At 32.4% G+C, this 12196-nt stretch overlaps 2 protein-coding genes across 4 annotated transcripts in view; one reads left to right on the forward strand and one right to left on the reverse strand.

Annotated features, from left to right (window-relative positions):
• Window positions 1–12196, reverse strand: part of LOC128992984 (GTP-binding protein Di-Ras2) — a 291630-nt gene that overhangs the window by 43624 nt on the left and 235810 nt on the right. The gene's annotated exons all lie outside the window — the stretch shown is intronic.
• Window positions 5803–7603, forward strand: LOC128993425 (protein lifeguard 1-like). 2 transcript variants are annotated; one of them, XM_054417442.1, is made up of 3 exons: window positions 5803–5932; window positions 6600–6666; window positions 7218–7603. In XM_054417442.1, exons 1-3 carry the CDS (start codon window positions 5915–5917, stop codon window positions 7478–7480), a joined length of 348 nt encoding a protein of 115 aa, XP_054273417.1. In that variant the 5' UTR covers window positions 5803–5914; the 3' UTR covers window positions 7481–7603. The 2 variants fall into 2 exon arrangements, with proteins under 2 accessions (XP_054273417.1, XP_054273329.1); XM_054417354.1 differs by having other exon boundaries at window positions 5805–5932; window positions 7215–7603.

The raw sequence follows: 12196 nt of genomic DNA on the forward strand, positions 1-12196 counted from the left end.
GACCATTTTATATTACTAAATCAGCTCTATGATTAATATAAAATAAATCTGCCTCATAAGTCAAACTGCTGCATTCAAAGTACAAACATTCTTTTGCATATTTATCATAATATTGGTAAAACATTAATTTATCCAGAAACTGATTTTAATTCAAAACAGTTAGCCCATCGGATTTGTTAATTTACGATTTATTATGCCAGATGCAAAAGGTACGCCTAATAATTTTAGTAGGTATACTCATTTTTAGCGAATTTCCCATATAGGGAATAAGCTATTACCGTAGGTTTCATCCTGGTAAGACCTAGACCCGGGACCGATTTAATTTTTCATTTTGAGGTCCCCAGAGGCCAAAAACACCCTCCGGTCAAATTCATATATTATCCGTTAGCGTGATAACTCGAGCAAATATGATCTGATTTTGATGAAATTTGGTCCAAACCTGTAAACCGACTTTTATTCGAACGAGTTCGCGAACCAGCATGACCGGACAACGGGAACGGGGGTTTATGAGGGGTTTTATAGGAAAAAATGGATTTTCCCATTTTTTACTATAAAATCATAATATTTTACAATTTCTTTCCAGACCAATTTGTAGAGCTTAAAAAAATAAATAGTTTTGTATAGGTATTGAAGCGTTTATATGCCTAATAGTTACGGAGGTAATTAAAAAACTTTAAATTTAAAAATCTGATGTCATTCTTTCGTATATATAATTAATAAACCGTTTTAGTTCGCTTGCTTATGAACATATTTGAATCAAATTTAGCAATTTTGTTTATTTCAAATTAAACTATCAAATTTTCAATCAAAAACACACCTCAATGCCTTCCCTGTAGCAACAGTAGCAACAAACCTAGGTACTCATTAAAATTAACGTTATTTAAATAGGAAATAAATATTACAATTATCAGGGAATATTTTAGTATAAATCCAGCCAGGTAAATGGAAATTCGCTTAGTCTGCAGGTTTGCTGCTTCGGAGGTATTATTTGTTTAAACTACTATTAAAATAGGGGTTTAACATTACAGCATATGTGTTTAGTAATATATTTAATCTGAACGTTTTAAGTGGTTACGTAAAATAGTTTGATCCAGGTAAGGTAATAAAAGTTTAAAATCAAATCAATAGTTTGTAACGTCATACGCAGACACAAGTGATTCAATCTGGTGAAAAAATGAATAGTTCAAAATGCAATGTCAATACTTAAGAGTGAATGCAGTAAGAAGGATTTTAGAAACCCTAAAACTGATTTTGTACCTGGAATGATGTGTAAGATACAATCAAGCAAAAGAACAACCCTTATATGGTAAAGAAAACATCAGGAAGTAGTAAGCATGAGTTTGACAATGCCATGGCAGCCAAATAAAGAAATATGGAAGGTAGTCTGACCTTTAAGTAATATAGTAGCAGCAAAGATATAATAGTAGACTACTTGTAAAAATTTAGAAGAAAGTTAGTCAAAAGAATTTACACATTTTTTAATACAGTAATTGTGAAATTGGGTTGAGTAGTCCAGTTACTCAATTAAACCACTACTAAACTCGTGGTTTAGTATAGTAATATTTTTGACAACAATTTTAAAATTCATATACATTTGCATTTTATACCATATGTACAATTTATTATTAATATTACAAGTAATATCAATGATATTACTTTAATATTTAAAAGTATATTTATTCATATTCTAATAAATTAGGATTATATCCTTAATTTATTAGAATAAATCTTTAATTTATTAGAATATATTCTTAGAACGTACATTTGCCTTCAGCACTTAGGAAGAATTGAGGCCACTAGAAAAAATTATTAACTAAGTTCTATTTAGTGTAATAACTATTTTGAGACTATATCTTAGCATCCGAGTTAATGTTACTGTTATCAATATTTGGATATATCATCCTAGAGTGCCAAGTTTTGAATTGGAGATCTTGTGATGGCATTACTATAGCTTTGAGCCACGAGATGCTCGGTAATCCGCCCTGTTTATAAGCCTGTTACGCGAGCGTGGAAAATGTCCCTCGAAATGGAGAGTTCCTTTATCAGATTATTGTATTTTGTTAAAGTTAAAATACCCTTACAACTGTAATACTGTACTTTAATCGTCTATAATACATTATGTTTCAGTCCTACCATCATCCCTTTTTATATATTTTTTGATCAGCTCAAGAATTATTGGAAATATGTTTGTATAGCAACAGAATTGATCACTCACTTTACCATAATCACTGTTTTAGTTCAATTGTTGGGTATAGACAGTTTTCAAATTAAATTGTATACATGTTATATGAATGGATGAAACATTTGCTGAACATGTGGATGAGAGACGGTCGTCAATAGTACATTTGGCATGAGATTGTACAGGTTGCCGATGTTTTCGCGATCGTTCGGCAATTAATATCCAAGAAGGCTGGCAGGTGGTTGATAAGGCCAAGGCCAGAGCGACCCCACCTGTCTTGAGAGGTTCTGAGACAGGATTTGGGGCTTCTGATTTTATAATGAGAAATAAAGTGGCAGCTCTAGATAGTTCATTATAAACTATCAGGTAAATTAATTTAAACATATAAAAGTATTATTCCATATAATTAAATGCGTTATTACATACTAGCAAGGTACCGTCCTTCGTACGGGGTTGGCATATTATAAGTGTAAAATACGTATTGCAGTTATACTTTAACTTAGCGTTTGCAATGGGGGAGGACACAGTTTAATAAAATTGGATTCTTTAAATTTCGGCATTTCTTTATTACACATCTACCATATCCATCATGTTCTACCACTTCACCTAAACAATAGAGGAAAATAAATGATTAAAGATTCGAAAAATATCACGAAATATTCATGCAATTAATAACATAAACATAACTGTAAACAATCTTACTTTGACAGTTCCATTGCCTATCGCAGTTTTTTTTGCTGCTTAGCAAATTAGCAGTTTTCATAAATGCAAAAAAATAATAGTGCTGCACCCTGTTGGGAAACCTTATAACTTTTTAATAGTTTTGCATATCATAGAATCAACTCTTTTGGTTGAAACAGCTGACTAAATTTTAATTCCCTTTAAATATGAATACTCATAAGGAGATGGGGAACTACAGAGCCACTGGGGTGGATCCCAAAAGGATTTTTAAAAAAAGTACGCCTATATGTTAATCGGGAATATGAGCTATCATCATGCCAGATTTCAGCCCAATCCGTCCATTAGTTTATGCATGGTTGAACTTCAAACAAACAAACAAACACATAATCTTTCACATTTATAATCTACTAGCAGAGTTACCGTCCTTCGTACGGGGTTGGCATATAAGTATAAAATGCTTATTGCAGTTATACTCAAGCTTTGCGTTTGCAATAGGGGAGGACCATTTTGATACAATTTTCTTCTTTATGATACGGTATACTATAGTATTACACATCTACCATAGCCATTATGTTACACCACTTCACCTAAACAATAGAGAAATAAATAATTAAAAATTCACAAAATATCAAAGTTATTAATGAAATTCAAAACATAAACACAACTCTAAGCAATCCTACTTTGACGGTTCTCATTGCATATCACATTTTTTGTTGCTGCTTAGTTAAAATGATATATTTTCATAAATGGAAAAGTTATAGTGCTGCACCCTGTTGGTAAATCTTATAACTTTTAATGTTTTTGCAAATCATAGAACCAACTTTTTTAGTTGAAAGAGCTGACTAAATCCTTTAATTCCCTTTAAATATGAATACTCATAAGGTTAACATGGGGAATTACAGAGCCACTGGGGCGGAGCCCGAAAGGATTTTTGAGATAAGAATATGCCTATATGTTAATGGGGAATGTGAGCTATCATCATGCCAAATTTCAGCCCAATCCGTCTAGTAGTTTATGCGTGATTGAACTTCAAACAAACAAACAAACAAACAAACAAACAAATACACAAACTTTCACATAGTAAGATAAAGAGCAACACGCTGAGTTATGGTAATTGACACTTAGGAAACAATTTCGCCTTTTACTGCTGGTCAAAGGTACTGCAAGTTGGAGGTAATATATTAATAATTTCACCCGGAGTGGTTTTACAAGTGTCACTGTGAAAATTAAAAATGCAAAATTTATTGTGTCTGTCAAATAGTTGAGAGGTTTTTTCATGCTAACAAACTGAAATTGGATCTGACAAGTCTTTCATTTATTCCATTTGGATAAAGGTGACTGTTGCCACAAAACGTAACTAATGTTATGTGATTTAGTTATGACTGGTGTACCTGTTGCTCGAATTCGAGCAATTGCTAAGTATTACAGGCGTTATTTTAAAACGAATAACAGTCTTAATTTCTGATGAATTTAAAAGATTCGACTCAAAGATTATGGAAATACTCAAGATGTACATAACAGAACATTTCTTGTAAATATCTTATCATTTTTCAAAAGCTGATCTTGTCTTTTAGCGTTTTCTACAAATAGCATTACTCATAGCCGCATTATGTTGTCCATAATAACAATTATGAATTAAAAAAACACATTATTTATATTTCTTGTCCTAGGTGGTGTTCTATGACTTTCCTATGTTTCCATAGTTTGCAAATCGGCTCTTTAAGTTATTACTAAGAAATGCAGCACAGGGTTAATTCATTTTTCTTTTTATTATATCAGTTTATCCAGGCTCTCTCGTTTTTTCCATTGTAATATTTACGCCAACCCAAATTCAAATAGTAAATATTTCAGTTCAACCAAGTAAGTAAATGTTTGTAGCAAACTAACTGTTAAATTAGCAAACTTATTGACTGTTTACAATAACATATGTTCTTCTTCTCACTTTTAATTCCTGACAACAGCTGGAGTTTCATAACAATATTTGTTTCCCATGTTAATCTTATGGAGAAATACAAAACTTTAAAGGGCCCCAGGGCCTCACCCTCTAATTATTTCCCTGAAAATAAAGTTTCCTGCACAACTTCACGTTACGCTCTTTCCATTGACACCAAGAATATGTCAATTGGTTCAGTAGTTTTGGAGGAGTAATTGTCACAAAAAACCTGCTTGCGTATTAAATTAAATAATTATATATAATATATATATAGATTATATAGAATATAGATATACATATAGATTACATAGATATATAGATTCTATTCTCTACCCTCCAACAGAGACTTTGATAATTTCATTTTGGTTATTCTTATCTACCCAAATCTAAATTGATCGTTATTTTAATTTAAACTGAAAACAGATTAAATGAAATTAGCTTGTAAAAGCTTCAAAATATCAAGCTTAATCGAGCTATGTGTTTATTGACGTATCCAGCTAATTGCTGTATAGTTCCCAAATCTCACATATGATATGAGAAAGAATATTTATTATTAGGTGTAAACATGTCCACCTGAAACGAGACTATCCTGAAACGAGATCCATAGATCAAGTGTGTAATAATGTAGCGAATCTATTTTTCTGTGTATTGAATATTTGCTTTATGACAGGGTCATCTGAAACACAGTTCACTAGAGGTAAAAGGGGGTTTCATTACTCCTACATTACCATCTTTAAATTCCTGTATCATTCTAGAGAGGTCGACCATTTATATTAATAATCCAGGACTATTTACATACCACGATTATTTACAGACATGCATAAATCCTTATCCCCAGCCGATATGTTCTTACGTCGCTGGAGACATTAACGCCCGGAGACACTGAAAGCGCGGGCGGTGCAGATGGATGTCGGCTCTGCCCGACCTTCAACTGTGTTTTTTGCCCACTCCGCGTGCCCATGCCCACGCCCCAGGCTGTAGTGGGTATATCTCACACTTTTTGTTATCACAATCGTCCACTGTGACGTAACATAGCGTTCGTCTGCGTCTCTTTGTCGCCATAGTATATATTGGGAGCGGTCCCTACCCGGTTATCAGTCTTACCTGTTCTCTCGATCCAAATGGCTTCTAAGACCGTCGTAAGTAATTCATATTTTACATAACATTTAATAATATATTCCATTATTCCATATTTTGATAAGTGCAAATTGATTAATGATTCCTGATTTTATACTGATTTAGATCATAATACTTGGGAGTATTCCTTAATCAGGCATCTGTCCTTAAACTAATTTAAAGTTTGATATTGGTTTTAAATCATTTGGAATATAATTGAACATTTTTTGGTCATTAAAAAGTTTTGAAATTAAAATTTTTGATATTTTTCATAAGCTGAATATAATAATAAAGTAGGCCTAATCTTGTTAGAAGATAGTATACATCAGCATACAACTACTTAAAAATAGACCAATTGCATATTGTAAGATTTTAAAACTAAATTTTGGTTTAATGTCTATTTCTTTTCAACTACTTAATTTAGTTACTAAAATATATAAAAAAAAAACTTATACCTGCTTAACTGTAAATTTTAAATTAACTAAATGAATTAGAGGTTCAATGTAAGGAGGTTAAGGAGGTTATATCTGAATAAATATTAAAAAAAATTGGTCCTCATTATAATGTAGATAAATAAATTAAACATGGTTTTTAATGGATGATGGATAGAGATGAAAAATATAATTGGTAAGTTAAAATACAAGAATTCCAATTATTGATCGCAAATTCAGAAATGTGTAATGTTTCCAGGTCCTCGTCCTGGCAGTGCTCGCCATGGCCGCTGCTGAGCAGCGCGTCAAGAAGCAGGCCTTCATTGGTAAGAAGCAATATGTAATACTTCGTAAATTATTTATTAGAAGGAAGAACATTTATTCACTTATGACTAACTCAGTAAGATAACAGGATGGATTGTAATCGATATAATGCCATTCTTGCACTTTTATTTACGATGTACAAAACGAGAAAGCTAAATGTAAATGTTATCAGGATAACTTTGATATTGTTAACTAATTGTATGTGTGCTACTTTTTGTATAAATTGTCGTAAGCATGAAGTTTTATTCGTTGTTTATAAAAGTAAACCACAAACTATCCTTGATTACAACTTTAATTCCTATCTGATTTAAACAATGTGATATATAACATAGGGGTTCTATTAACTCCACTAGGGTGTAAAAAGTTGTATTTACCATTCTAACATATTTTTTTTTTGCAATCGAAGTAGTGAAAACTTAACAACCGGTCATACACAAAGTATTTATTCATTTTAAAGAACAACTTATTATTATTAACTTGGGAGATTAACTCTAGATATTAACGAGTAACAATAATCCAACCACTCGATAATTAATTGCTTGTTCTCCAGCAGGAGCCTACCCCTACGCAGCCGCTCCCGTAGTGTATGCCGAGGATGATGGTTCTTACTTCCCTGGCAAGTACGAGGGTACCGGCTACCCCTACGCTGCTCCCTACGTTGCTGCCCCTTACGCTGCTGCCCCCTACGCTGCTGCCCCCTACGTTGCCGCCCCCTATGCCGCTGCTCCCTACGCCGCCGTCCCCTACCCCTACGTCGCCCCCTACACCGACGATGGATCTTACTTCCCCGGCAAATACGGACCTGAGAACCAGTAAGACTTGACCTCTCCTTGCCCTCCCCCATACCTTCCCTTCAATCCTTTCCCAACATAACTTATTTGTATATGGAACTATTTTGTTGACTTATGTACAATAAATTCTATCCCTCTTCCACAAAAAGTTTTTTTTTCTTCTCCTTACGTTTTTACGGAACAGTTGGCTATTAATTGTAATACTCATTTTGGTGAAGACGAAAACAACATTTTTTTATTTCAATAGGTTGTTTTACAGTCTTTTGGACCCGTAATATGGTAGATAATGGATTAATAAGATAAAGAATTAACGAAATGTTTAGTTAGTACTGTTGAATCATAAAATGATGTATGCAGCAGTGATGAATTGTTAAACACCTACTAATTGGTACACAATGTAAATATGTGACAATAACCATATAGTAATCCATGGTTGCTGTTGTGGTAACTAGTTCATTCTGAACAATTATCAGGCCACAAGGTGTCAGGTAATCACCTCTTTTGAAGGTTGTCAACAGAGTTCGAAAAATAGAACACACACAAGATACAGAAAAAACATACATATTTAAAAAAAATGTACATAATTAATTATTCGTTGGTATCCATAGTAAAAAAAATGTTTCTAGTTGGTAATGTTTCAAAAATTCAATGAATTATGCTGTAACTAAAGCAAACAAAACCTATAAAAAATAGATGTACCCCCTACGGCATTACTAAAAACAATTGAAAAGGTATAATCCCAGGCTAGGGAACCAGCTGATTATCAAGATTGGCAGTCAGCCACGTGGTAACGTCATATGATCAATTTCATAACCTCTGGAAATTAATTTAAGATAAAGATCTATTTTCTGAATCGTTCTAATATTTACGAGACCTGTGTAGGTAACTTTAAAAAAATGCTTCGTCTGAAATAAGTTTAATAGCTGCATTTTATTGAATTTGCCATGTTCAATGCATCGTTGTCACACGCACCTTTGTGCGTTGTGCAAACATTAGATGTTTTTGTCTATATAGATTTATCAACCTTAGACAAATTTAGACAAGTGTTAGTGATGTTTTCGAGATGGAGGTTCAAACAAGCAATCCTTGCATACTCATACTGTAGAGTAGGATTGTGAGTGTATTTATAGCTGTACAGCTACCGGTACTTATCCGGCAAATACACACGGCAATGGATGCTTGTGTAACAATTTCTACGACAGAGATCTACATAGACACTTGAGGTTGTCGCTGCTAGATCCTGTTGCCGGCCGAGACCTAGGCCTTGTCAGGTATCAGGAAGTGTCGCGGGCGGGGCAGATCTCGAGGTCGCTGGGGACGTGGACGTGGCCAATCACCGTGATTGCTTCTATTGTCACCATGGCGACCATTATACATAAGCTGATTAACTGTTCATCAACTGCTACACGAGTAACAGAGACAATCTGATAACATGTATGGTCAACTCAAGAGTAGGTCTAACGTTCGAGTTCAGCAGAGTTTTGTTATCGTTCAAAGAATGGGTATTATTTTATGGCCTCGTAAAATATGATACTCACAAGTTTTAGAAACTGAAATCATAATCAAAGGTGAGCTTGTAAAGAATGGGCATCTTAACTGGAGAGACCAAAATCACTTTGTTTAAATTCCCTTTTAGGTAAAGTTTTATTCAAACTACTTTTTAAAACTTACCTACATACACATGTTAACAATTACAAATGATTCAATCATACGATTGACTAAAAATTGTAATACAAATAAAAGTTTTAATCTACTGTATAACATGGTATAAAAATCCGATGGTTACTGTCAGCGTCAGCGTGTATGTGTGGGCGTGTGTTGTGTTACTCAATCACGTGAAAATTGCTGATCCTATTGAACTAAATGTTAGAAAATAAAAATAGCTATTGTAATGATGGATGACCCCTGTCCACTAGCTTTTAAAATTCGGAGGCGAGGGTTTTATAAGTAAATATTGATTGATTTCCATGGCTGCAATGAAAACCCCACAATGTTAACATTTGTTTTGAAATTTGAAAGTGGTAACAAGCAAAACTGTTAAACAAATTTTACTTCAAAATTTCACAGCTAACAACAATTCTTAATACCAATCTGTTCAACCATGTTGAAAGGTTGTTTATTCTAAGATTATAAATACTTATTACCATTGCTGTGTCTACCAATTGCTCTCTTCCAAAAATGTTAAGCATTTTTTAATAAATTTATTGATACCCGTAGATATTTCTTTGATAAAAATAGGATAGCTACAGTATACAGTATAATGTTTACTGTTTGAATTATTTAATAGTTTGTTGTTTGCAATAATTTCAAGCTACTTAACATGGGCTTAAATTGAGTTTTTTATTGATGTATTTCAAAAATGAAGAAGAGCTTAATGTAATTTTTGTACAATTCAAGAAAACTAATTTCTGCCCTATTTGTTGTGTTACACAATATTTTACTACCACAAATCCTGTTGGGCCTTGTCCAGATATTGCTGCTACTTATTTTAATTCTGCAACTGACTTCAGATACTACGACTACTAGGGCGGTGTCTTATCTTCGCACGTTGTTATTGTTTAATATAAAGATTTTTCGAAATGTATTCAACACTTGGCTACGTGGTTACTCAACAAAGTATTCACTCTTATTTTAACTTAAATTCTACTATACACTTCTGAACCTAGCTTTTTTACATGTAAAATAAATTTTTTGTTTGTGTTTTGGTAATCAGCTGTTTAAATTAATACAAAAAAGAATATCATTAAAATAAATTTGTAAAAAAAAAACAATTGTAAAGTGGCTTTTGGTGTATTTGTTTGTGTTTTGAATAAAAGGTCTTTATCAAAGGAATGTTTACTTTAGTATCCAAAAGTCAATAGCAAAACACTTTACGAACCTTACGTATTCCATACTAAATCAAAGGGCATTAAAAGGAAAATATTGTTTTGATAATTTAATTCTTCATAGCTAAGGTACTGTGATAAAACATTATGGTACGAACAACGGTTAATGTTGACGCTTGATATATTAGAGTAAAAAATAGTAGTACCTGAGGTAGTACTAACCAACTATTTTTATTTTTGGTTGTTTATTGTTTCACATTGTATTGAAGGATTTTGACTCTTAGTTTACAAAAAGCAGCCAAGTTTTAAACTTGTTTAGTTAAAGAAAGGTAGTAAAGCCATGTTTGATTTTTTTTTCGCTCTACGCCAAGCGATTCTTTTATGAACGATCTTTTATCTATTGACTTCAAAAAGAGGCAGGGTTTTCAAGTAAATACACTATCAGTTTGTAAGAAAAAATAATTAATTAGTTTTATCAGCGCATCATTGCAACTTATATATCGTACTTATTAGCAAATTAGTTTTCACCACTCATGTTAATTTAACTTTGAACTAAGAGAACCTTGATTTCTTCTTTGTTAAATTTTGTGTATATTATATAATAGTATATTTCTATTTTATTGTAATTGAAGGAATCTTTTCAAATATCGGATTCGCTTTGTTGATGTCATGGTATTGAGTAAATGTTGAGGATATTTGTTGTAATTTGTGTAAACGAGGAAATCTTCTTTAACATTTAATTATTTATTTTGATCTTTTCCATACTCTCGAATTTCTAAAACTTCTAAAATGTTATTATAGTTTTGTATTTATGACGTGTTTGGATGAGGTGCTCTGCGAAATTTGATTTCATTGTGGTCCTGTTTCCTGATTTTAAGGCTTGTATGTGTTCCTGGAACCATTTCTTGAAGCTAAGACTTGTTTGGCCAATGTAGGATTTATCACAGTCAGAAAATTGTATTTAATAAATACCTGATCTGTTCATATTCTTTGTATGGTGGTTTGATGTTTCATGTTTATATTATAAACATATATAACAATTTGAACAAATTGTGTTTTTAGCCACTGGGGACATTAAAATGAAAAAGTAAATCAGTCTCGGACCTAGGTCTTATGTGCCACCTACGGGAGTAGCTACTTACATAGGGAAATTCCCTAAAAGCTATAAACAATTAATTTTTTAACCATAAAATCTATGTCATACAGTTTATTTAAAGAACTAAATTGTCCCCTTCCGAGTTCTCTCACCGTTGCAAACGCAAGGTGTCGGTATAATGTCAACAAGCACTTTACAAATACTGTAAACATATACTCTGTACAAAAGATGGGTACTCTTCTAGTTAAAACTAAAATAATAGCACGTTTAGTATATTTTAAAAACAAATATGTATCGTTATCATGTATCGTGTTTGAATATGTAAGTCAAGTAATTTATAATAAAAAGCAAATGGAACATTTGTAATGAACTGTAAGGCATGGATACACGTCCACTCGATACATCTTTGACTAGAACGACTCACTTTAGGAACACTAAATTATGAATCACATGAAACATGTATGAAGGAACCTTTGTCTTGATATCACAATTTTCCTTATTTTGTTTTCTACGATATTTAGAAAACTGGGCATTTTACACAAAAAATAAAATTTGTGGTAAAATTATGGGAATTTGATAAATGTTACCTTTTAAAACTCTTTGAAAACAATATCCTATAATGTTGCACATGATATCAGTTCTTCAAAGAGTTACAGACCTTTGTCATACCCCTTTTAAATATTCCTGTTTGGCATTTAGAATTTAATAAAAATAAAATAATCGTTATTATACATATTACTATAAGCTTTGCGTTTAAACAAAATCAGGAAAATTAATAAAGTGTAGTGTTAATGTGTATATTGTATAGTACTTTATATGT

Source organism: Macrosteles quadrilineatus, unplaced genomic scaffold (genome assembly GCF_028750875.1).
Source record: "Macrosteles quadrilineatus isolate MER2022 unplaced genomic scaffold, UCM_ALF_1.0 Scaffold_1__1_contigs__length_201487025, whole genome shotgun sequence".
NCBI lineage: Eukaryota > Metazoa > Arthropoda > Insecta > Hemiptera > Cicadellidae > Macrosteles > Macrosteles quadrilineatus.

Bases quoted from the DNA above. Each gene is read 5' to 3' on its own strand.
- LOC128993425 (XM_054417354.1), top strand. The intron at 6,667-7,214 runs GTAAGAAGCAAT...CTTGTTCTCCAG, and splicing joins CAAGAAGCAGGCCTTCATTG to CAGGAGCCTACCCCTACGCA.